The sequence below is a fragment of the Antechinus flavipes genome, chromosome 1, assembly GCF_016432865.1.
Source record: "Antechinus flavipes isolate AdamAnt ecotype Samford, QLD, Australia chromosome 1, AdamAnt_v2, whole genome shotgun sequence".
Lineage (NCBI taxonomy): Eukaryota > Metazoa > Chordata > Mammalia > Dasyuromorphia > Dasyuridae > Antechinus > Antechinus flavipes.
In genome coordinates this window covers 237,741,848-237,769,814 of record NC_067398.1, presented here as the reverse complement: position 1 = coordinate 237,769,814, position 27,967 = coordinate 237,741,848, and the positions used below count along the sequence as shown (strand labels likewise).

Here is a 27,967-nt window from a genome sequence, read left to right as displayed (position 1 = left end):
TCTAGACTAAATTGAAGGAATGCTTAGTGAAGAGAAATTCAGTACTATCCTGATTAAACCAAGGTAAGTGGGAGAAGGGTAATCTATTTCAGTTAACTTAGAGTACACTAAACAAAAATCTCGTAAAGGTAGGAAATGACAAAAACAATGAGCTCACTATAACTAAGGGCCACAATAAGGTACACTAGCCAAAAGAATGCAATCCCCTTTCATACCTTAATTAGTTCTCAATATACCTAAACATTTGAACTGAGAGAAGATACTTCAAAAAATGACAGCATTGTAAAACAAGAATTAGTAGCTTATTTTTCCCCCTCTAAAGTAGCAGGACCAAATTAAATATTCAACACATGAATCGTAATTTTCCTCTCCTTGGCAGAATTATCAGGTAGATTCTGAGATTAAAATGTAAAGGGCTAATTGATTAGTTCTTCATTTCCCAATAAGAGAAAATATAAATAGACTTAATACTATGAATAAACAATAAATTCAAAAGAAAAATGTCCATTAAGAATATAACTGATATCTTGAGTTCTTGGGAAATAAGCAAAAAAACTTTAGGTTTAACTTAATTAGTAAACAACAAATTTAGTGAAACACTTTTAAAATATTTTAATTTCTGAGAAAATATTTTGCTCTTCCTAAATGAAACCAAATTATTTCTCATTTGTCTTTCACAAGCATGTCCCTACTTATAGAAGATGAAAATCTAGTAGGTGAATATGCTTTGCAAATGATTAAATAGTTTTAGATTGACTGAAAACAGGGTATTATTCTAGCACAAATTTTAGTCTTATACATATATTGGGAGGGAGGGAAGAAAGAAAAGGCTAAACTATAAGCAATGAATGAGTTGAAATTTAAAATATTGTTTTCATTTTAGTAGCACAAAAAAATCAGTTAACAAAGCATCTTTGCAATATATGATTCCTAATTTCCCTTAATTTATGTCTACAACATTTAAAAAATTCTATTAAAGATTACAGTAATAGGGTAATAGAGAACATTAAACTAGCTTTATGCAGAATATTATTCTATTTGATTAATACTAATTGTAGAATACTATTGTAATACTAATTGTAGAAAACACTCAGAATAACACTGTACTACATCAATTTTATTTAGCAATAACATTACTAATATATTTTAAATAAATCCTACTAATACCATGTAAAATCCTACTATATTATTTGTTGGTATCTATCCACCAGCCTTCTCCCCAGAGAAATCCTGTATCTTGTGACTGGTAGAGATGGTAGATAATCAGAAAACAAATACTTTTAACAAATTAAGTGTCTGGAGGAGGTGAGGAAGGGGAAGAGAAAGGAAAAGAGTAAAAGGAGAATTTCCAGTTGGATAGAATTTCATTTCTCTATTCTATTTTAATTCTTGTTATTTTGTTTTCAGTTATGTTTCTGCAGAATAATTAATGTTAGGTATGGTATGCCTGTATTTGTAGAAGAAGTGAAATTATTGTATTAGTAAGAATGTAGTGTAGGCGACCTGTGATTTGTAATCTTCGGTTACCTTGGTACCCAGATGACTTGTCAGCCTTCGAGGAACAGAATAAGTACTACTAGCACTCATAACACTGGCTGTTTCATGATCCACTTGTGCAATAGAACCCTACAAATTAAGAGACTTATTAGATAGCATCCCATACCAAAAGACACAAAAATTAGGCATATTCCAAAGCCCTAAAAGTCAATCTTTTTGACTTTTTTGTACATGACGTTTGGTAATCATTTTTAATCTTAAGTTTATATTTGTAGGTAGATGTTCCAAACAGATAAGACTTGTTTCAACATAAATCCTATTCAGTAGTTCAAGTAGAGGAGAGAATGCAAAGAATGGTTAAAATTTAAAGTAATAAAAGTATAACTATTCATCATAAAACTAATTTTAGGCCTATTTCTATAGGCTATATCAGCTAATACAGTATAGTTACTCTCTAGAATATATTACCAACTTTAAAATTCCAAAAGAAATGATTTTTTAAAAAAATCACAGATGTATAAAACAAATTTAAGTTTGCAAGTAAATTTACAGAATACAATGAAGAAAATGGTCAGATTCTGCAATGAAAAATATCAGAAAAAAAAGAAATATTTTAATAATTTAATCCTCTTCTTGACATTTATATTTCTAGACCTGACACAATTAACTTTTCTTACTACCTTTGCTCTAAATATAACTAAGATTTTAAATCTAAACAAAACAGTCCAATGAATTTTAAGTCAGATCTTTAATAGTCCATCTACCTATATTAGCAATTATAGTAGAGGAATAAAATAGTAGTTATGAGTCAAGATTGAGGGGAAAATATAAAATATATGCAAACTTTTTTATGAATTGGGATTTCCTTGGGTTCCACAAGCATATTCATTTTTCTTGTAATAAACCTTGTTTTCCTATAAGTTATATGAACTTGTCTGTGAACAGTACCAATGATAAAGTTTTGACATCTATTGATTTAATCTATTAAAATGGTAGTACCTATACTTGGAGAAAAATTTACTGATTTTTAAAAATCTTTGTTGAAATTCAATTAGGTGTTAAACTTTCTAAAAGCAGAATCTCCAATTAAGGTTTTAAATGCAGTTTTAGTTTCTTAAAATTGCAGTTCCAGAACCTATCTATATGTATCTTTTCTGAATCTCTAATTAGAAAGAGATGGGAAAACAAAAGACAGTCAAAAAACTTGGATGAATTAGGAAAAGTAAAGTTGATTTGGAAAAAACAAGAGACACAGACACTAAAAAACCACAGGACTACTAAATACATCTATATGATACTGGAAAAATCACAATCTTTCTTGGGCCTCAGCCTTTTAATCTATACAGTGACTGAGCTCTAAGAAAATGTTAAAATTCTTAAATTTCCCCAACACTATTTCTTTACATTATTGTTGAACTCTGTGCAATACAAATTTGAAACTAGTTTTTAATCTACTATTTGAGAACTTTTTTTTTTTTAAAAAAGCTATTTAACTTGACAGAAATGAGACTAATAATTACTTGATTAAGAGTTAAAAATTTTTTTTAAAGTTCAGCTATTCTGAAAACAAATAATACAAATTAAATAAGTAGGATTCAATAAATTTGTATTTCTGATAGAAAATTCCAGATAAATCTTTTTTGGCTCTGTCTTCACTTTAGAGATAAATTTTCACAATTCACTTAGCTATTTAAAAATTGATTACAATTTATGCATACCTCATCAGGAGATTATTTTATAATCCCTTAATCTTTTTAAATTCCAGTATAGTGGTCAATTCCATTGTGTATAATGATACTAAAAATTAGTAAATCTCAGCACCTCTAATACCCTGAAATTATTTAATTTATGAAAATACTTTCAATTTCTTTCTCTTTTATCAATGCATTTCTACACCTACTACAATGAATAATGGAGGAGAGAAACATCTTTGCTTTATTTTTGTATTTATAATAGAAAAATCTCTAGGGTCCTTCCACTGCAAATAATGCTAGCTTTTGTTTTTCAGATATCCCCTTTTAAAAAAATAAATAAATTAGGGTCCTCATAGGCTTATGTTTCTTGAGGCTACTCTACTCACAGATGTGTGTATGATTTTATTTTTAATGTGAATAATTCTGTGATTTTAAATTGTTTTTTTTTTGTGTTGAACAGCCCAAGTTATAATTTCAAATTGGTCTATGTGATTTTTTTAAAAAATTGCTGTAATATTTTTATTAAAATTTTTAAGTTTGGGGCAACCAGGTGGCCCAATGGTTAGAAAACCAGCCCTGAAGTCAGGAGGACCTGAGTTCAAATATGGTCTCAGACTTTTAACTAGCTGTGTGACCCTGGGAAAATCACTCAACCTCTATTGCCTTAGCAAAAAAATAAATAAATATTTAAGTTTTTGAGGCAATATTCATCAGTGATGTTGACTTACAGGTTTCCCCCTCTCATTTGGATATGTATTGTAAATGAATTTATAATTGTTCATATTTTGTCACAAAAAATAGAGAGTTCATATAGTAAGTACTCTTTAAACGATTGTAAAATTCAGCTATAAATCAATCTAGACCAGGTTTTCTTCTTTGTGTCTTTTCTGAGATTAGACTGCTTAAAATCTCTTTATTATTTTGTTATTTCGCATATTTTGTATATTTCCATATCACCATATATTTCCTTAAGTTTATCAATTTTGCTAACATTTAACACTAAGATAGGTTCAAAGCTACTCTTAACTCCGATACACTACTCAGTGAGGCTGGATTCCCAAAGTTAACTGCTATTTTTTTGAGATTCTAAGGACCCTAAGCGACTGGGTGAGCCTCCACAAGTATCAGATCTTTAAAATTATTCAACGAGGGGCAGTTAGGTGGTGTAGTATATGCACCATCATACAGGGAAGAAAAGAACTTTTGCCACACATATAGTCTATTTTCTCTTGTTCTTATTTGTACTGGTGGGAAAATGTGTAAGACTTTTGAAAGTCTGCTTTATATCTATTGTTCTTACTATATCACTGATGAACTGTTGCTAAGTGCTTTTCAGTTGTGTCCTACTTTATGTTACCTCATTTGGAATTTTCTTGGCAGAGATATTGAAATGATTTGCCATTTCCTTCTCCAGCTCATTTTAAAGATGAGGAAACTGAAAAAAACAGGGTTAAGTGACTTGTCCAAGATCAAACAGGCTAAGTGTCTGAGACTACGTTCAAACTCAAGTCTTCCTAATTCCAGGCTTGGTGCTCAATCCATAGTACTACCTTGTTGCTCCTAATTATTTTCAATGAATAATTTAGGGTCTAATCACTTGTAGAGTCTAACAAGGTCCCTTTGGGTACCCCAGAACCTCAAAAAATAGCAGCTGTGTTTGGGGACACAGCCTCCCAGAATATGTTGGGGTTGAGAGCCTGTACTTAGCAATTATATACTAGTAAAACTAAGAACCTAAAGGAAATAGTTACATTTATACAAAAATCCAAAATAACAAAAGAGGTTTCAAGCAGCCTAATCTCAGAAAAGACTGACACTCTCTCTCTCTCTTCAATTTTAAAAAATTTCCTCAACCAATTTTAAATTTTATATATATAAAAATATGTGTACAATCTGTATGTATGGATACATCCTCTAAAATATCAATCCACTGAGTAAAGGCTTACATAAAACTCAGGCTAAAACTCTGATCCACTAATTCCAGAGATATGTAGACTTTTTCCAGATCTTGTTAATACCTCTGATTGATCAATTCAATGAAGGCCTTGTGTCTGACAAAGGTATGGATGTGCAGTCCTTAGGAAGGATGTAGCAATATCCCTAAGGCCATTTGGCTTTAGGAATAATGTAGTTTTAAATGATGTCTTTCTTTCTCTAGGTTACCTTGTCCCAGTTTCCTCTGTATGATCATGATGCCGACTTCACAAATATTGCTAGCTGTCAGACAACAGCCTGTGATAAGGGAGTTTCTGAGATTAATGAGCAACAATAATGAAGTACTTTACAGCAGGGCAGAACAAAATTGGGTGTCTGCTTGCATTTCAGACCTAAAAACACACCTCCAGAAGGTTCCCCACCCTCATGTGCTCTGCCCAGAGAATTTTGGATATTGCACACCTGGGCATAAAGGCAGAGCCAGACCACTCCCCAACTCTACCTGTAGGCCATAAATTTAACCTATCACTGACATAGAGCACTTAGTCTCTCTAATTTTTCCCTGTAAATATACTTTCTTGCCTCTGGTTCTTTGCTAACTTCTTTTGGAATTTAGCCAACTTTAACTGGCATTAAAATTATAATAACTTTGTCCCTTGTTTGGAGATGGGTCCAAGGCTGCAAATTTTCTTGAGACACCTTGTGACACTGGTCTGGAACCCCAAAATTTTTGGAGTCCCCCTTCAACTCCAACATTATCAAGACATGACATAATTTACACATTCTGATAAGTTACATACTTCTAAGTTACTTTTAAATAGGATGGGAATGTTTTGACTGTTGAGTCAATTGCTACTTTTGCATTTGTATGATAAATTCATAACAGAAAATAAGTGATCAGAATATATCTTGTTAATTTAAAAAATGCTGGCAACTAGAATCAGATTTGTCAAAGATTTATTGAGCATGGAGCCAATCAGTCACTATGGTTGCCAGTTTCTGGCCTGCTTTCTACCAGTCCATGGGTACATTCATTGGCTTGGCAGGACCTTCTGAAAGATCAATAGATCTGTCGAAGTCTGCTAGGGGTGGCCTGCATTCTTTTTCTACCCATTTGTTTAATTCCCCAAATGATATTGGGCTCCCTATCACTACTGTTGCCCTCTAATCTTTTCTATTTTCCTAAGAGGCTTTGGGTTGGAAAAATGACTAAATTTTCCTTGACTTCCCCATTAGAATTCAGTCTGGTGCACTTTCTAGGTCACTCCTTAGGAATTAAGGCAAAATGCTATTTCTCTATCTGCCACCTTGACTCCTCCCCCTTCTGTTTGATTCTAAGGGCCATCTGAGTAGGGGAGTTATATGGTTATATTTGTCCTTTATTAAAGAAAGTCATTTTGTTAGTGTACAGCATGATTTGATATAGGAAGAAATGATGTATGGAGACAAATTAGGAAGCTACAACAATAATTTAGGTGAGAGGTAATTAGGGTTTAAAGTAAAATGGTAGCTCTGTGAATAGAGAGAAAGGGATATAAAAAGAGATATAAAAATGACAATACTTTGTAAGACTGGGCAACGCATTGGATATGCCATTATGGAGGGAGAGTGAGAAAGCAAATAAAGCAAGGGTTATGAATCTGTGCTACTAAAAAAAAAAGTGTTTTCCTTTAACAAAAATAGGGAGTTGGAAGAAAAGTTGGTTTTGGAGGAAAATATAATGAATTTAGATATGGTAAGAGATATTTTGGGGTCACCCTGTTTAAAATACCCAATAGACAACTGGTAAAGGACTGAAGCTTAGGAGAGAGACTATGACAGATTCTAGATATCTTTGGTAAAGGCATAATTAAATCCATGGGAAATGATAAGGTCACCAAGAGAGCAATTAATCAGAGACAAAGTAGGGGACCTAGGATAAAACTTTTGGGATAACCTGTAGTTAGGGAGCATGAACTTGATAATGAACCAGCAAAGGAGAATGAAAAGGAGCAGTTAGAAAAGGAGGAAAACCAGAAGAAAGTAACGTGAAAAAAAGCTCAGAGAGAACAGAGGATGGCTTCAATCTTCACTGCAAACCAGAGGTAAAGTAATCTGCTGTGAGTGCAGGAACTGAGATCTGAGGTTAGCTTCAATAGAAGATAAATGAAGTTATACCGAGCTATCCCATTTAAAAAAAAAAAAAATTATCTTTTAATTTAATACAGAAGATTTTAGTTTAATAGTATATTTGCTTAGTAATGAAGTAACTTAGTATTGAAATAATGAACAATTTCTATTTGGGAATAGCTTTTGGATTGTGATTTCATTGGTACAGGGAACTCCTAAGGGAGAAAACATTCTCTAGCAATGCAATTCAACACTATCTTTGCCACTTGGTTTTAGAGAAGTAGAGTACTGAATGGCTATGCCAGAGTCAGAATTTGTTAGAAACACTCAGATCTTCCTTACTCTAAGGCAGCTTGCCTTATTGGTAAATAAAATTAACATTTTTGTTAGTATTCAAAATTCTGACTAAACTGTTTAAAACAATCAAATAGAGCAATCTCATTTCAAACACATTTATGCATTTATCAAGCTGTCATATATTGCAATCTCTATAGATGACATTAGATGATCTTATAGTTTCTAAGCAAATTTGAATATCAATAATTGATATTCAAAATCATTGATATAATCTTTTTGTTCTTAGATCAGTAGTCTACAAAGTTGGGGCTGAGGGTCTTGGATATTATCTCAAAGAGTATATAATCTACTAACTAAAGGAAAGGAGAATGGGTAGAATCTTACTATTCAAATAAAAATCAAAATAGAGTTGTCTTTAACAGTCACCCCTACCCCTTATTCAGTCTCCCATAACATAATCCTTCATCTTTCCATTGCTCTATATATTCTCAACATTTCCTGATGCTCTAGGCACTGGTTCTTTATGACAATTACAATCTGTTAATTGGCACCTATGGCAAAAACTGTGGCAAAATTTCATTCTAACAGTTTTAGTCCTTTGGAGGATGACCTTTGTGTTCAGAGAAGTGAAAAGTGAATAAGATGTTCAACCCAGTTTTGTTGTGGTTTAAAGAAAATGAGTTGTGTGGTAATACAAGTATATCATTTCTAAATAAGTGAATATGTATATGCCGAAAAATTCTTTATAGATGGTGGTTGCATGATGAATAAAAAATATTAGTGCTTACTATGTGTACTGGTAATACAAATTAAAAAAAAGATAATCCTTGTTCTCAGGAAACTCATAATCTAATTGAGGGAGACAAACCACATAGGAAGGTTCAATAGCAAGCGATTAGAATTTACTCCTCTCAACAACTAGGATGATGCTACTGTTTTCCAGTCCTGATCAGCCACAAGGACACATTATATGGGCAGTTTAAAAACTGCATGTTTGAATGTCCATTCTCACATAAATTTGGACAGCTGTCGATATTTCTTTTTAAATCACAGATTAATTTAAATGGGTAAGCCAGAAAGCCCTTTTCTTGATTCCCTGCAGCTGCAACCAGTCACTTCTAACTAACTCAAGTATTCTTTGATGATCAACATTACTACCTACTTCCTGCTTGGAATGCAATTCTAACTATTCTGTTACTTTGTACCAGACACATACTACCAAATCACTGACACCCTGACTGGACTCATTCTTCAAAGGTTAACATACTTCTATCACTTCAATACTTTTCCTATTCTAGTGATTCTGAATTCCCAATTGCCAATGCGGGGAGAAGGGGGAAACCCAGTTTCCAAACCCTATTAGGTATTCTCTTTTCTTTCATCTACTTCAACTTTATTTTGGTAGTAAAAGGCAGATCTACTATAGCTCATTACTTACAGTAATCTAGAATTTACTGGTCCCTCCACAGTGCTCTCAGCACAATACTCTTTGGTCATCCTGCAACTCTTCCCCAAAGATTAGTTAGAGGAAAAAGGGCAATGTTGTGAAAGTGTCCCTTAAGTATCCACCCAACCCCTACAGAAAGAAGCCAATCCTTTAGAGTCCTCTCATAAAGTTATGATGTTATCTTTCTGTTTCTCCATGCTTACTAGCTAGTAGGGTGGGGACACAAGGTAATTCTCCCTGACCTGTGATAGGAATTAGTTTCTAAGCAAGAAGTATCATCTTTGCTGAAGCCTGATGTCCCTGCTGCTGCTCCTATTTGTGGTCATATCTTTACATCAAAAGACCCATCTCGAGGGCTGCAAAAATCTGGCACCATCCATCACATGGACTTGACTGTTTAGACCTGGGTGAGAGGTGAAGCATAGAATTCTGGATTTGCTTTCCTGTATCTAGTGACTCATTTGTTTTATTTTTCCAATATCTCTATTTTAATTTTTCTTTTTATCTTTATAGCAGGCTTTTCAGAAGTCACTGTGGACTAATAAAGAGCCACAAAGTCATTTAACATGTAGAAGGTCCTCTAGAATTGAGGTGTTAAATAAAAACTCCACCCACGTTGCTAGGAAAACTCCAGTATGGTGAAGAACCAGATAAAAATACCTAGGAAATGTTTAGGATAATAAATTCAACACAAATAATATCAATTAGTGCTTTTCTAAGTCATTATGTGGCAGGTAAGTGGATCTGCTCTAGAATTCCTTATGAACCTGAACAACAAGGAACAGAGAATGGGAGAAACAATATTTCTAACACTTAGGTTTCCAAACTATGTGCTACAGTACTATAAGGAAATAGGGAAAATTTAAAATTTCCACTGGAAATAATGAACTCTTGGACACTACTCAGATGATTAGTTTGAGGTAAACACTTTCTATATTGGAAGACCCTACATTCTCTAATATTTTTTTTTTTGGCATTCTCTAATATTTTAGATATGCTTGAACTATCTCATTTGTAGTGCACTACTTCTGAAAAATTGAATTTTCAGTAGCTGCTATGATTTAAAAAAAGCAGATAGTGAATGACAACCAATAAAGAGGAAATGAGAGCACCAGTGACCAATCTGATCCTAATGTCTGAGAAAATGTGAGGTGCTCAAGAGATACATATATCCCATTTAAGTATTTGTGGTTTGGTGTTGTTATTCAGTGCTTTCAGTTGTGTCTTATTCTCTATGACCCCCATTTTTGGTTTTCTTGGCAAAGACAGTGGAGTAGTTTGTCATTTTCTTCTCCAGTTCATTTTACATATGAGAAAACTGAGGCAAAAATTAAATGACTCACCCAGGATCACACAGCTAGCAAGTATCTCAGGCTAGATTTGAGCTAAGATCTCCCTAACTCCATGCCTGATGCTGTATCCACTGTACAATCTATCTCTCTGATTTTGGTTATTTAAGAATATTTTTTCTTTCAATTTATGTGTATTATTTTTTTTTTCAAACTGCTACTAAATTTTAGGACACTTTAAGTTGTTTGGATTTAACTACATAATAAGTGGAATTGTTAGAAATTTCTTTTGGCTTTTAAGCACAGCAAAAAAAAAAAATTACTAAGACACTAAGGATGCTGTGAAGTAAGAAATTTTGGGAACTTCTGCCCTAACTCCTGCTCTATCCAACTTAAATAAAATTTAATGCCATTAATTTTGTACATTGGGATGAAAGACGGAGTTTGTATAATGTTACAAAGAACTGTGAAATAATTAAGCTCAGTAACTTTGAGCTACTAGATTCTTGTTTAAAAACTATTCATAATTTATAAGTGAGATTATGATTCTTAGATTTCAAAATAGAAGAAGTCATTCAGTCCAACTCCTTTATTTTACATATGAGGAACTAAGTCCCAGAAAAGAAAGTGTATGTAGTAAGGAGTATAGTCAGGATTTAAATCCATATCCTAACTTGAAATTCATTGCTCTTTCACTACAGCATTCCAGTTTAAATCATAAAATGTTTTTTAAAAATGTGTATCTATAATTAACATTGCTTCTGTATATATTAGTATTAAATCAATTCCCTGAAATAAATAATCTCAAAATGATTCACAAAAGGAATACTTTGAGAATACTTTACATTATAAAGGAAGATTATGAAAAGAGTATTTTAAAAATATTTAACTGAGATATAGATAGTATAGGAGGAAATAGCACACTGAAAAGAGGTTAAGCATAAAGGGAAAAAATTTTTTTCTATTACCAATATGACTAAATTTTTCCTTCCACAACACATTTTCTCTATGTATACAAAACTGAGATAAAAGGCATTTTAAAAAAAATGTATTTACTAAACTTAAAGCATTATAATATACAGAAACCAGAAACTGCATTAATTAGTAAAATCACAGTCTAGCATAAAAGAAATTAAAATTGTTTTTATTTTAAACATATGCTAAGGAATGACTACAAATACTGATTTCAGTATTAAAACTGGAAGTACAATTAACAAAGTCAAAAATATTTTCTTAAAATGACCAGCAGGATGAATACAGAGAGGCCTGGAGAGACTTACATGAACTGATGCTAAGAGAAATGAGCAGAACCAGGAGATCATTATATACTTCAACAATGATACTGTATGAGGATGTATTCTGATGGAAGCGGATTTTTTTGACAAAGAGATCTAACTCAATTCCAAATGATCCATGATGGACAGAAGCAGCTACACTCAAAGAAAGAACACTAGGAAATGAATGTAAACTGTTTGCATTTTTGTTTTTCTTCCAGGGTTATTTCTACTTTCTGAATCCAATTCTCCCTGTGCAACAAGAGAACTGTTCGGTTCGGTTCTGCACACATATATTGTATCTGGGATATGCTGCGACATATTTAACATATATAGGACTGCTTGCCATCTAGGGGAGGGGGATGGAGGGAGGAAGGGGAAAAAATCGGAACAGAAGTGAGTACAAGGGATAATGTTGTAAAAAATTACCCTGGCATGGGTTCTGTCAATAAAAAGTTATTTAAAAAAAAAAAGAATATTTTCTTAAGTATGAGCAGTAACTTAAGCTTTAATAACAATAAAAAATTACCTTAAGACTTGTCAAACTGAGATAGATTCTGAATAGAATCTTATTAGAAAACTAAAATAATAAGATAACAGAAAAAAGATTTGTTATGAAAAGGGTTGATTACTTCCTTACATTAAAAATAAAAAGCTGACAGGAAAAAACCAAATATTTTCATAAACTTGAAAATTATTTAAAAAGTGATTTTATTTTCATTTCCAGGTTTACAAAGTCCAGAAGTAGAAAAGAAAACAAGAATGATAATGTAAGTGCCTCATTATAATAACCAAAGAGGTTTTTTTTTTATGCCAAATATTTGATAGATAGGGATGAAATTGTTCTAACCAAGGCAAAATAATTCAAACAATTAAAAACTGATAGTTAAACATCTATTACACAACAATCTTGTCACTTCAGACTAAACTTTGGATACTATTTCACTATTTGAAAAATATTAAAGATGATAAAAATATACCTGGGAATTTTGAGAGTATTGTCAGTATCCCACCAAATATCAGTCTCTTAGCTTTTGAAGAAATCTTAAACAACCTCCAAAATCAGTAACTTAAAGTGTTCATGTTATTATGATAATAATAATAATTAACCATGCTACCATTTTAAATATTTAATTTAATTAAACAAAATGATTCATTTACCTGACTACTATTAGATGGTGCCATGCTGATTTCTGTTGCTCCTAGGCCTTCATTCTGCCGCTCTGTTTCATGGGAGATGGCATCAGATTTGCTCTGAGATGCCCTCTAAAAACAAGAGCTTACATCATTAAACACAGAACCAGAACCTACTTTATCATTTATACAGCTTTAAACTATTATATTATTTATATATATTTAGAAAGACATAAAACTATTCTTTACATTTGATAATTACCAACTGACTGCCTCAACAAAACTCCAAGATGGAAGTAAAGCAGCTTTCTAAGCATTACAGCTTTCCCTGCAAGCAAAGAATTTTCTGAGGCACACAGAAATACTGTCCTCCATACATCAAGATGAGGAATATAACTGAACTGGAATAAATAATTGTCTTCTTTAAAGTCATAAAATCCATGCATTTATTGCTTTCGGATGACCTCACAGGTCAGATACCTTAATATATTAATCTATACAGTACATATTTCCATCAAGAAAAATTCTTAGGAAATCTTTTAAAGAACTTTAAAGAGTAAAAACCATAAAAATTTCCATTCCGCTATGAACAAAATCTAAAATAGGGAGATTTCCTTATGTCACATGAAAGAGAAATGAGAATTTGTATTTAATAAAATCAAACATATCACTTCTAACAAAGTAATAATATGAACACTTGTATAGTAACTTAAGGCTGGCAAAGCATTTTTACATATTCTTCCAACAATCTTGTAAGACAGGTATTATTATTATCCTTGTTTTACAGATGAGGAAAATGAGGCTTGTGAAAGGGGTGACTAGTCCAAAGTCACACAGCTAGTAAGTGCCTGAAGCAAATTCAAAGTTAGGTCTTCCTGATTCCAAGTCTGGTGCTCTAATACCATTTCTGCATATTTGAAAATACAATTTATCTTTTGCATGGGAATTAATTGCATGTTTCACTCTAAGAAAATCTAATACAAAAACTCAACTAATAAGTGAAATTTGCAAAAGATAAATTAGTACATTCACACTACGAATTTTTTTTTTTGGTTTTTATAAAATATTTTACTTAAAAGTCCTTTTAAATATCAAACTTCCACATACATTTAGAACTGGTCAAAATTTTACTTCTTAAATCAACTTTTCCAACAAGATTATATTGTAGAAAATTAGTATACTCATAAATAATGAGTACTTTCAGTGTCAGAATTACAGAATCACAAAATGTTGAACTGAAAGCACAAAGAGAAGATCTCTTCTAAACTTTTCCTAGATTTGAGGAAGTTGAAGTTCAGAGAAATCAAGTGACTTGCCAAAGAATTCCAGAACTAATTACTGGAAGAACTCAACCTAATAATTGCTTTCAATGTATTGCTGGAGGAAGTTTCCTTCTGGAGAGTTCTCAATTCTGACAAAAATTCCTGCAAATCAAATTTTATGAAATTGTTAAAATAGCTTTTTTACACTACATCCAAATCACAAATTGGGGCAAAAATTCCTGCAAACCAAATTTTATGAAACTGTTAAAATATTTTCTTACACTACATCCACATCACAGAAAAGACAGCACATCTTCTAAATAAAAATAATAGATATATGGCTATAGCTGGGAATGAATGGAATATTAGATTTACCAAACACATATGTTCTAAGAACAGAATCTTTTACTCATATTTCCTAGAATAAAGCAGAGACCAAAAACTGATTGTGCTCATTTGGATTTTTGAATTTGTGTAATACTGAAGTTCCAAACTGGTTCACATGTCACAGAATAAGATGCGAGTCAATGTTAAATTGCTCTTCTCCCTCCTTTCCCACTTAAAGATATTCTCATCTGGTCATAGTATTCAGGTACAGCATTTTTATTACACTTAAAAAAAAAAAAAGCATTCTCTCAATTTCTCCACTGAGAATGTTATCCTATGTAATATAATGCCATATTTCATATTAATTCACCTTTTCATTCTATCTTGATCCTGAATCAATGACCTTTCTCTTTCAGTTACCATCCCCTCAAGCTATTATCCAGTCTTTCTTTGTTTTCATAGCTAAATTCTCAAACGGAACTTTTTTCTAAGTCCCCTACTTCTCATCTGTAATATTTCAAACACTCAACATATACCATGTGATTCCACTGTATAACTGCAACTATTCCTTAATGATAAGTCTAATGACCTTTTATTAATTCTTATCCTTCTTGACTTTTCAGCAGCATTTGATATGTTATAGATCATACTTTCCAACAGATAAATGCCCTTTTCTGGCTTTTCATGGAATTGATCTGACATGTTTCTTTTCCTGTCTGTCTGACTTATCTATCTCAGTTTTTTGTGCAGCATAATCATCCATGTCTTATCCCCTATATGTGAGTGAACCTTGAACTCTCTCTTCCTTTCTTTTTCCTATGGGAAGAGGAGAAAATGCTCAAATTTCCTGGCTGATCTCCAGTGTCCTCCAGGAAAATGCTATTTCATTGCACAACAGACTGCTTACTTTTGAGGTAAGGGTAGAAAATACCATTACAGAGAAGATTCTAGTCTTCTAGACTGCCCAGGATCGCCTGCTCTACCTCCAGGGGGGACAAAAGAAATGCTATTCCATTGTGCCAATTCTTCAGTCAGATCTCCAGCCTCCCTTATTTAAAAAGAAAAATGCCATTCCATTCATCACTAGGCTCTTCCCTTCTAAGGAAGCAGAAAAAGGTCATTCTTTCCAGCCTCCAACCTGGTCTCCTACCCTGGGACTAAGGGAATCACAACACTTTCAGCTTCAAGCATCTGTCTCCTCCTCTAAGCTCCCTTGGTCTAAACCCAGAAAGGACTCCACCTTGAAGCCAAATACTTAGGATTAAAAATAAAGCCTATTAAAATTCCTCAATAAATAACAATACCCTTACTACTTCTAATCTATCCATTCCAGTGATTCTGAACATCCCAAAATTATTATTCACCCCCAACCTCCTCAATCTCCACTGATCAGTCTTTTATACCAATTTCCCTATCCCCCTAATCTCCCACTCTAAAGCAAAACACTTCTTTCACTGGGCTCTTTGAATAATTTACTTTATAACAAACTTGCTTGCACTTTAAATCCCCCCCCCACTCCCAACTCCCAACTTTCAATCTTTTCTTTCTCACTTCTTCCATCTTCTAGTTTTTAAATCTATTTCCCTCCTGATGACACAGCCTCCTTTTGTAGTACTAGCTGTACTTTGACTCATTTTCCCCAAATCACTGGTTGAAGTAGAAGAGTTAGAATATTTTTTGCTCCCCATTGCTATTTCCAGATTCTTCTTCTACCACAAATTCAGTAACCTTTTCTCCTTTGTAAGTTCACTCTATTTAAATCTACTACCCAATCAAAATTTTGAATATTATTTTCTATTGACTTCCAAGATAGTATAATAATGGCAAGAGTTGAAGAGAAAAGGAGACTATCAGGGTTCAACACACATATTTGATAATTCCTCAAACATGCTAGTTTCATAGCGCCTCATTTTATTTCATTTGATCTTGGCCTTCAGAGACCATGAAATGAAATCCCAGAGGAAGCTTATGGAGTTGGTGCCCAGTAAAAGGATCTACCACAAAGGGGATGGGGATTGTCAAGCCTCAGCCAGGAAACTAACTTATGGTCTCTAGCTCCCTTTAGTTATATATAAAGATTCTCATTACTCTTGATCTTGCCACCACCCACAAATGCCACTTTTATATTTTTGAACTTTGAAATTCTCTTTTCTATTTCTTCACTTATCATAATCTACTATCACTGCATCTTTCCTCTGCCACGAAACTCCAATCTATGGGATTTTTTCATCTATATCATAACCTTCAATTACTCATTGAGGGGGCAATAGGGACAACAGCTGTTGAATCAGAAATAGGATAAAATTAGTTTTACTATTTCATATCAATGGGATCTTGGACAAGTTACTTAGCCTCTCCCTGAGACTCAATTATAAAATAACAGGATTGGATTAGATGATGTCTACCTCTAAATCTTTTTTTTTTTTTTTGATAATTTTAAAAATCAGGAAGAATGCTATATTAGAATGCCTAAGAACTATATGTTCAATTAATATCACTGTAAAATCATAACACTTTTGTAGTTGTTTGCTCTCAACAAAGATTATTTTTTCCTAAAAGACAACAAAACTCTCAGGGAGAACTGATTGGCTTCTGCCTTTCTGAATGAAAATTCCTAGTAACCTAAGTATATAAAAATTTCCACCCATGACTAGGAGGAACTCCTTAGATTTAGTGCATTTTTAAAGACCATGATATGTTTCCATATGGAAATGGAGGTGTGGAGGAAGGGAGGGATTGAGTGGTATGGAGAGGATAGGTGTCACTGTATCCTTGTTCCATATCCTTGCTCTTTTAAGGCAATGTAAATCTCCTTTTATTCCTCCCTTTGCGTATTACTCAATAATCTGCCAGTGCTTCAATTTATCTCAACAGAGAATCTGAACAGGGTCCTGCTATTTAGTTTACCTCTAATATTTGGCATAATGTATAATTGGAATGAGATAAAATAATGTACTGGCTTCAATGTAGCTGGGTTGGGGGATGAGTGTCATATATGGAGGATAGGGCAATCAGATGATGGGGCTTGTACAATGAATCTTCTCTATAGGTAAGGAGAAAGTTCCTATTTAAAGTAATTAACTCGATGGGTATTTGAGCAGACTGCCCAGGACAATAAAGTGACATATCCAGCACTCCCCAGCTAAAGCTGACTATCCTGTAGAAATAGAATGCCAGCATAAGACAAAAAGTGAAATGGCTCAGTATTGTTAACAACTAGAGATAGAACTCTTGGCCTTCAGGGACCATGAAATGAAATTTCAGAGATAGCTAGTGGAGCTGATGCCCAGTAAAAAGTGTCTCCCCTAAAGCTTCCCTAAAGCCCTAAAGATTCCCTCAACCAGGAAACCACCTTATGGTTTTTGATTCAAAGGTTCTATTCCCCTAAAAGTTAGGATCTATGAGATAGGAGAATGAGATCTAAAGTGGGGAAGATACTCTGTATGAGTGAGCAAGGGATAGAAGGATCGTCTTCGTTTGGATGCATTTAAGGGGTGTGTGTGTGTGTGTGTGTGTGTGTGTGTGTGAAATAGAACTTGATGAATCACTGCAGTTAAGTCTCCTGAGGATGTAGTCTAAATTTCTCCAAGTGACTTTCGTAAGTTAAAGGAAGTTTTTGAAGGCCTTTTTAAAATAAATCTAATCAGCTAGATTTATTAGAGCCTCCAGACAAGAATGCTCTTTAGGTCACTGAGATAGAGTTTGCTCATTATCTGGTACTGTAAAAATGAACTCCTTTTGATGTCATCTCTCCTGGAAATCTTTAAGGGAGGGGGTGAAGTTCAAACCATGGTTTGATAGATGGAATTTATGCAGAGTGAGGTACATGGGGGAAGAGGACTAGACAGGGATGGAGGGAAAATCAATTGCTGCTTTCTGTAACAAGACTGCCTCAGAGTCAAGTAGCCTACACATTTCACTTTTGGGGTAAGATCTCATCAGACTCAGGACAGTGAGGTGGCAGAATGGATGTAGCAGTCAAGTCAGAAAGTTGAGTTCAAATCTGTTATCTGATACTGTGTGGTGGGGCAAATCACAATCCTGTTTTCCTCAGTTTCTCATCTGCAAAATGAGCTATAGAAGGAAAAGACAAAACCCTCCAGTATCTTCCCCAAGAAAACCACAAATGGGACTAAAAACACTATCTATTAGAATTCAGCTTCAGACTTTAGTTATATTTCGCCCCTACATGTAGGTTAATCAGTTGGTGAAATTTGGGCAAGCCCAGACAGTTGTGACTTGAACAAAAATTACCATAAGTGTAAATTAAGTGTTCTAAGGATAGAGGAAGGACTCACAAATGCCTGCCAGCACACTAGCTAAATGGGAGAAGGCAATGACATCCTCTCCTGCAGGGAACTTTGGATGTAACTCCTGAAATCTGGGGTGGAGAAGAAAGCAATTCATAGTTATCATACTTATAGGAACTTGTAAAATTAAACAGAGAAATTTAGCACAAAGATACCAGAGGCCCTTCAGCTCAATCTAAAGCAGAGGAATTCTCTAAAGGCCTTCTGCTCTATATGGATCACTCAAGAAGTCAGAGAGGGAAGACAATTAAGATGCATTTCCTGGATCCTCCATTTTAGGGAAGGGCTCAGACCATTCTTTATTCTCTGAACTTAGTTACTAAACCCAGTTGCTTCCTAACTCTGCCATGAGTGCCGCCTTCTGTTGGCGAGTTCTTCTAGAAACCCCATTTTGGGGAAGGGCTTCTTTCATTGGATTTATCCACTGTATTCCTGAATGGTTATCTTCTCCCTATCCCCTGTTTTTCAACCATGACATATGTCTTAGGGTTTAGCTCTGGAATACTCTAAAATACATGGCTAGATAGTCTATGGATATGACCTAGTATGGCAACTTTCAAATTCCTAAGAGAAAATTATTAATTTTACAATTCTCTATAGTATTCCTTTGAGTAAGAGACTCTCCAAGAGCACCTGGGGCCCATGAATTTATTTTAAAAACCACTGTGGTAACTGTATTCTGATCTAGTTAGTTTTTTTAATACCATCTTTTTATTTTATGTATTTGAAATTATTATTTTGAGTGGTCCATAGCGTCACCATAACTGCCAAAGGAGTCTAACAATCATTCAGAAATATAAGAACAGCACAAAATAATTTAGGAATTCAGGGTAATGACTATTCAAGAAATAGGTTATTCACTGATAGGAAGCATCCAGAGTTATACTCTGACTACGTGTAAATAAACTAGCTATAGGTTATAGTAGTATATTACCTACAACAAAGTAATCATATTATTTATGCATTATAACTACCCAAAGATAAACAGAGTAAGACTTTTATTATTCCTCTAGCTAGGTCCAAAATAGAATCAAAATTGAGATACCATTATAGTTACAGGATCCCATAGTTTTCAGTCCAGATAATCATATTTTATCACTAATTCTATCATATAAAAAATAAAAGCCTGCTGCATATTTATTTACACATTGACATATAGTACAACTAAACAGCTTACAAACCTCTGCTTCTGCAGGTTGAGACTGTAATAACTGTCGTATGCGAAGTATATCTTTCTCGATTTGCTGAATTCTAGCCACTCTTAGCTAAAATAAAAATAAATGACAAAATTATATACAATGTGTGTATTTATACGTATGCATACACACACACACAAATGGTAAAAATATAATTATATAAACTATAATTGTTTTGACAAATTATGACAGACCAATGAATTCTTTCATTCCTATAGCATGAAATAAAATACAAATGTCAACACATTTATGATTAGAGACAAATGTCAACTCAACTTTTAGCATCTCACATTTTCTCTCTTAGAAACATTCTCCTAAAACTTCAAAGTGACTCTTTAAAAGTTAAATTTTATTTTAAAGAAGGAATTAAACATTTAAAAGTAGCTTTCAATAAGTAAATCCACTGGAAAATAAGTCATCAGAGCCAGATTTCTCTTTTACTTCAACTGGACTTCTGTTTCCAGTTTACTTGAACTTGGGCATACTTTTATGAAATTTTAGTTTGTATTAATCATAATAAATTTAAAAAGTCAAATTTAGCAGTTTCTTTTTTCCTCAATACAAAATCATTGATGTATGCTGACTTGTTCCTTCTAAATTACGATTGCAATTGAATATTATTTTCATTTCTAGAACTACCATTACAATGATGGTTAAAATGTTAGATTTTTAAAAAGGTAAATAAAAAGGAGTTGACCTAAAAAGAATAGTTAGAATGTCAGAACTACAAGAAAACAATGTGAAAGAAATCAATTTAACAATTAAGTGTTTTCTGATGGCCAGAGGCAGCTAGGTGGTGCATTGGATAGAGTGCTAGGCCTAAGCCTAGCATGAGAAAGGCTCATCATCCTAAGTTCAAACCTGGCCTAACATTCTATCTGTGTGGCCCCAGGCAAGTCACTTAACCCATTTAAATCAGTCCCTCATCTGTAAAATGAGTTGGAGAAGGAAATGGCAATCCCACTCCAGTATCCTTGCCAAGAAAACCCCAAAAGGGGTCATGAAGGGTCAGACATGACTAAGAATGACCCCACCTCAACAACAATAAAGGATGTTCTCAGGCCTATTATGAACATCACTTTGGGGGAGGTGCTAGCACAGTGAATCATCAAGAATCTTTATTGACTGAACAACTATCACAAATGGAGAGTGGAGCTTCACTTGAGTAGTCAGGTCAAAAGCCAGATTAGGAGTAATTAAGAAGTAAGACTGAAGGCAAAAAATGGAGGCAATAAGTACAGACTACCAGATTTTTGAGGATGGGGAAAACTTGTGGAAGAAGAGAAAATTCCTAAAAGATATCAAGGTCTATTTTGAGAGGAAGGTGTAAGGAGTAAGGACAGACATGTGAAATGGCCGTTGTGGGTAATACAATAAAATGTCACTCAGGACTTTTTCCAGTTTGAAATTTGTGATTCCTATTATCTCAAGACTTCAAGACTTAGCTCAAGAGGCCTTTTTTGATGTCCCCAGCTACATAGTGCCTTTCTGTTCCTAGGTTTACAAACTATCTCTGGTGTATATTTTGGATATATATGTGTCACCCCCATTAAAATATAAGCTTCTTAAGAGTAAGGACTGTTTGCAGTTTTCTCTTTTTATACTCAGTGCTAACAGTGCTGAGTACACATTAGGCATCTGATAAATGCTAATGATTTATTATCTCAATTTGCCCTACATGTTTTTTGGGGATATACTGAACAGAAAGTTATTGAGTTCCATTGTTTCTGTTACTGGTTTCATTGCCCTACCTCTCTATTATTAAATCATTACCAAATAGTTTTGCTGATTGTTGCTTTATACTATAGTTCATGATCCAGAAATGCTATTCTCCCTTCCTTCCTACTTTATTTCAATCTTTCCACTGATATTCTTGATACCTTGTTTCTCCAAATGAATTTGATTATTATTTTATACAGCTCTGTAAAGGATCCTTTGATAGTTTAGATAGTATAGCAGTGAAAGTATAAATTAACTTTGATAATATAGTCTAATCGTAATAACATGGCCTGGTCTTGAGCACCAAATATTTCTGTAAGCCAAAGTTTTTTAAATTGTGGGTTGCAACCCCACATGGGGCTATATAACTGAATGTGAAGATTTCAAAATTATGATTATCAGTAAATGTTTGATTTGTATGCCTATTTTATATTCCGAAAAACCTAGGGACATGTAAAAATTTCTTGGACAAAAAGAGATCACTAGTGCAACAGATTTAAGAAGCCCTGCTCTAAAATAGAAGTTGCTCTTTATTTCCTTGAATGGCATTTTGGATATGAATATGGTTTCAATTCCAAAGAAGATGAAACCCCTTCTCCCATCCCAGAATAAGCCCATCACTTCTACATGCTGCTAAGACCATGTTAGCTAACATTAAGGCTACTAACTGAAGCCTTAATGGACACCATGTTGATCAGCCTCTTCTCCTGTCTTATTACAGGGTTGGAGAGTGAAGTAGCAAACTCCTCCCAAAGCCTTCCTTTGTAGAAGGCATAAAGTGAACCTTCAGTTCACTCCATCTGCTGTTCTGCCTGGTTTCAATTCCATGAAACAAGATACTCTCTGATGTCCTTCCCCCCAATTCTATCCTTGTTTTCCTTACTCCTTTTGTTAGTTGTCTCTTCCCTTTACATTGCAAGCTCCTCGAGGACAGGGACTGTACCTATTTTTTTTTTTTTTTTTCACAGTACCTGGCACACAAGCAGGGATTTCATAAACATTTACTGGACTGAACAAATATTTTGTGTGCTTTGGTAATTTCCAAATATTTATGCATTCTACAATTATTTTTAATGAGACTGCCTTTTCTATTACTACCTCTTTAATTTTGTTATTATTACATAAAAATGTTGTTAATTTGTGAGAGTTTATTTGATAGCCTGCAACTTTGCTGAAATAGTTATTTCAATTAATATCTTGGATGATTCTCTAGGATCTTCTAAATAATCCACAATATCAGAAAACAAGACTCATTTTTTGTCCAATTAGCCTGTTTTTAAAACTTTAATTTCTTTTGCTTCTTTTATATAATAGTTCTTTGCTTCACCTTTCCCTGGTTAAAATAACATTATATTTATCTCATAATTATAATTTGTGGCAATGCTTTCTCAATATTTACAATAATTTCTGTAGTACTAGTACTCTTTTCTTAAAAGCATGATAAAATTCTGAGACTCCAATAGCATCTGTAGTTTTTTGTTGTTTTTAGTAGCTAATTCTCTTTACTTTTCTGAGATTTGATTATTTATGTCTTTCCTTGGTCTTCTGCTTATTTGAGCATGTTATATTTTCAAAGGTGTTTTCCTCTATTTCTTTGGTGTTTGTTAATTTTAGTAGAATACAACAGTATTTCTGATCAAGATGTGCTGGTAATAACTGACTCACTGAACAAGTATATATATAATGTTCTTTTAAGTTTGATCTGTATTAATGACATTTTCTCCATCACTTTTTAAAGAACAACCAGTGAAATAATAAATCAAGCTATGACTTGCAATGTTTGCTGGTTTTGAAGTTGGTCTAAATATACACTCTGAAAATTTAATGATCAACTGTGGTTAAAGCTGGCTCAAGCACATTGCAGATTTTGACCATTTTTTAACTTCTTCTGGTTCTGTCTGATTCTTCTATGATTATTTGGTATTGGGTTAATTGGATTTTCCAGTCCCACTAGCTACTTCTCTCTATTTCTCATTGCTTTCATTTCTAAACTATTTGAGAAAGTCAACTACAACTGCCTACTTCTTTTCTTCTCACTCCTTAATTCTATAGTCTGGCTTCTGATCACATTACTCAGTTGAAACTGCTACATTCAAAGTTACCAATTATTTCATAATTGCAGAACTCAAAACTTTCTCTCAATCCTTATCTTGGGAGTCTCTAATACTGTTGATTACACTGTTCTTCTTCTTCGTCTTTTTTTTTTTTTTTTTTTTGCTGAGGCAGTAGGGGTTAAGTGACTTACCCAGGGTTACACAGCTAGGAAGTATTAAGTGTCTAGGCCAGATTTGAATTCAGGTCCTCCTAACTTCAGGAGTAGTGCTCTATCCACTGAGCCACCTAGCTGTCCCACACCGTTCTTCTTGATAGTCTGATTTAGAAACTTCAACATGATATAGTTATCTCTTCGTTCTCCTCCTACTGAACTATTTCAGTCCAATCTCTCCTAAATCTCCATTCAGAATGTACCCACTAAATATGACTATACTTCAGTGTTCTGCTCTGGACCCTTTTCTCTTCTCCCGCTATATTAATTTTTTTACTCACTGATCCCATCAATTCCCACAGATTCAATTACTATCTCTATGCAGATAATTTTCAGATTTACTTATCTAGCTATAAGTTCTCTCCTACCTCATATTTCTAATTATCACTTGGGCATCTTCAATCCCAAATGTCCATAAGTCATTACCCTTCCTAACAAACCATCCACTCCAAACTCGCTTATTTCTATTAAGAGCACCACCATTTTTCCCCAGTCACTTCAAATAGCAACATTAATGTCACCCTGGACTCCTTACTCTCTCACTTCCCATATTCAATCTGGTACAAGTTCTATTGATTCAACTTTTTCAACATCCCTTGCATATATGTACCTTTCTCTGCTATGCAGATCCTTACTGCCTTATCACCCCATTCCTCATAGCTTTCTAGTTATTCTTTCAATATCTCCCTATTCTTACATTCAGTTATCAAACCGATCTTTGTGAAATACTACTACATTTGGGAATTAAAAATAATGTACAAAATATCTCTACTGAATTAAAAATGTTTAAAAAAAGAATATCTTAACAATTATTTTCCATCTCAAATGTATGTTTTTTTTAAATCACTGTCACATTTCAATATTATCATCCAATATTCTCCTGTAACAGAGAAAAAGTTGAATAAAACAAACTTAAACATCAATTTTATCTGAAAGTCTGGTAAAATTCCAATGCTTTTCTAAATTAAATAGGAATTATTTGTATAGTCATTAAGTGTTTCAAAAAGTATAATTTAACATTTTAAATTACCTGTGCTCGTTTTTCCATATCCTGGCAAGTACCCAGCTGTTCTTCCATTGCAGCTCTGATCTGCCTTGCTTCATACTCCAACTGCCTCCTAGTCATATCTGTTTGCAAAGAGAACTGGGGAGGGTAGCAAAGTAAAGTAGTAAAGGACAGAAAAAAATTTTTTTTAAGTCATAAGTGTATGAATTTTCATGCTAAAGAGCACACAATAATGAAATGAGGAAATAAGACCAGTCAACAAATTCACAAATGGGCATGAAATACACACACACGGATAGATAGATGTATATATGTGAAGACAGTGAATTGTCAGTTTAAGAAAAACCTGACGGTTTGATTATTTTGGTTTGCAAAGAAGTAATAATTAAGTCTAATTCCCTTTATGAAATACAAAGTAAAATCCAAGTTCATTTATATTTATTCTTGGTTACAAATTATTTTAAATAAAGGCAAATTTCTTATTGCTAACAAATCATTACTACCTTGCAATATTATTTGTAATTGTATGTAACAGTTGAATAATGGCTGATAAATTGCAAAATCTAAATCAAGGAAGAACCTGGGTATGGATATGACAGTGGTTCTCCAATACTATGTCAGTATTAATAATACAAACCTCTGGCTCATTCTATTCAAACTGAAAAGATTTGTAGTCTTCACTATCAAATGCATGTTTGTTATTTGAAGGTCTAATCTACATTCAGAAAGGCTAATTACTAAGAAAGATTGCCACGTAATAAAATTCTGGGACCACAACAATCCAAAAACTTTTCACTAAGATAGTATAGATTTCTGATGCAAAAAACAAGACAAAACAAAACAAAACAAAACAAAGGTAACAATTGAATCAGAATCAATTCTGATACTTTCTGAAATGGACAAAAAGGTTTTTTTTTTTAATCCCTATAATGGGAAAAATGATTTTTTACATTTAGCATTGACTTGAGATAGCCTCAGGGTATCTCCCACCATACAACACTACATTTGAAATTATCTGATGTGATTCTAGAATCTTAACAGATCAAATAAAAAAGGATGGTGAAAAATATCACAGACTCAGTCACAAAATCTCAGTCAGAAGGGGTATTAAGAAAGAAAGAAAAAAAAAAGAATCAGTTCTAGTAAACTCCAGCATATACTTGGTCCTATAAAATTTCATTTTAGTAGATTCAAACAAATGTTTTAATTGTTGATTTTTTTTTTCAGATCCTGCTATGTAACAATAAACTACCTCTCTCTTAACTTTATGACCTACAAAATTAATAAGCATACCATTTATGCCTTTACACAGAATATAACTAAAAAAAAAAAATGAAAACAGGGTGAAACACAGAACCCGAAGGCTTTGTACTCATAGACCCCTACTAAAAATGTGAATTTCTCTTTAGTTATAGTCATTTAACCAATTCTAATTCACTTAACTGTAATACTGTTTAAAAGTGATAGCTTCTTTCAGAGCTAGAAATTAGTTTCTTTATAGAGCCATCTATATTAAAAGAAGGTACTTTTAATTCTGCATAAATAATTAGAACAGATATAATCAAATATACATTAATATAGCTGTTACTTATGTAAAATAAGTTACTGAATCTAAATAAGTCAGGTTGCTTAGGTACTTACATTTTCTGTTAAAGGAAGACTATCTATCCTTTTAGTTAGGTTTTGAAGTTGAGCATAATACCAATCTTTTTCTTTTTCTTCTTTTTCAAGTTCTGCAAGTAGTAGTGATCTTAAAAAAAAAAAAAGTTAGTGATAATACAGAATATATATAAATCTACCACAGCACTTTAATAGCAGATTTTACAAAATAAAAAAAGACTAAAGTATTAACATTGAATATAATTAAAAATAGATGAACTTTCAGTTCAATAAGCACTTATTTAGCATTTGCTATGTGTATAGACAGTAGTCTGTCCCATAATTTCCATTCCTAATTTACTTGGCTTCTTCAAAATTCAGCTCAAAAGACCATCTTTTTTGGAGGCCTTTTCTTCATCCCCTCAGACAATAAAGTTTTCCCTTCTATCTACTCAAACAGTAATTTATAGATTCTCTCTCATATTACAATGTATGTATCTTGGGAACAGGGACTGTTTTTTCTCTTTCTTAATCAAAGAAGTACTTAGTGCAGTACCTTACACATGGTACAATGGGTGTTGCCCTTAATGCTCTAAGGACCAAAAAGATTTAACTATGGTAGGGTCAATATATAGCCAACTGTGACTAATCAGATCACCTGATCAGCTTGAAAGGCTCTATGACAGGTTGGGCACAAACAGTGCATGTGAACATTTGGAGTACAAATTTCCCTAAATTTACACATCTCACATTTTTTTTTGAGCCACTACAATTTTGCTTTACTCATAGTTCAGCATGTTTTTTGATGCTGGGAAGTCCAATATCAGGGTCTCCCGGGTCTCACAATCAATTCCAAAGTTCTTCAAAGTATTCTTGTATTGCTTCTTTTGATCTCGAAGTGACCATCTGCCTTATGTGAGAATTATGTAAAAGAAGCTTTTAGGCAAACATATCTTTGACATCTGAACAATGTGTCCTGCTCATCAGAGTTGTATTTAAATGTAGAATTTGAATGGTTGGCAGCTTAAATAAAGAAAAGATCTCAATGTCCTGTACTTATCTGGCCAGGTGATATTAAGAAATCAGCCCAAGACAATTCAAATGGAAGCAATTCAGTTTCCTGGATTGGTGCCTGTACATTGTCCAGGGTTCACAGGAGTATAACAACGAGGTCCACAAAATAGCTCTGTAGACTTTCAGTATAGTATTCAGCCTAATATCCTTTTCTTCTACATTTTCCTTTGGAGCCTCCCAAACACTGAGCTAGCTCTAGCAAGGCATACATCTCATTTATATAGATGTCCCTGGAAGATATACTGCTAAGGTAAGTGAATTTATCCACAGATTTCAACATTTCCCTATTTTCTGCAACTAATGGTTACATGTACACAGACGGAGTAGGGCTGGCTGGTGAAAAACATTTTTTTTGGTGGTTTTAGGCCAAAACTAGCACAAACAACAGATCCATGCTTTGTTGTGTATCAGCCTTAAAGGTTTCACTAAGTGCATAATCACCTGCAAAGAATCACGTACCAATTTTCCCTCTCCACCTTAGTCTTGGTGTATAGTGTGGTAGGTAACCTTGATACCATTTTCATCTTCTTCG

At 33.5% G+C, this 27,967-nt stretch overlaps 1 protein-coding gene across 5 annotated transcripts in view; it reads right to left on the bottom strand.

Annotated features, from left to right (window-relative positions):
• APC (APC regulator of WNT signaling pathway) overlaps positions 1 to 27,967 on the bottom strand; it is a 118,432-nt gene that overhangs the window by 26,956 nt on the left and 63,509 nt on the right. For 4 of the 5 annotated variants that reach the window (XM_051998388.1, XM_051998363.1, XM_051998373.1 and 1 more), the window contains 5 exons: positions 26,404 to 26,512; positions 24,787 to 24,900; positions 19,757 to 19,840; positions 12,704 to 12,808; positions 1,528 to 1,626 (listed from right to left, as the gene is read on the bottom strand). In XM_051998388.1, coding sequence (XP_051854348.1) covers positions 1,528 to 1,626; positions 12,704 to 12,808; positions 19,757 to 19,840; positions 24,787 to 24,900; positions 26,404 to 26,512 — 511 coding nt within the window. The remainder of the gene's footprint in view (positions 1 to 1,527; positions 1,627 to 12,703; positions 12,809 to 19,756; positions 19,841 to 24,786; positions 24,901 to 26,403; positions 26,513 to 27,967) is intronic. The other variant, XM_051998382.1, reaches the window with a different exon arrangement.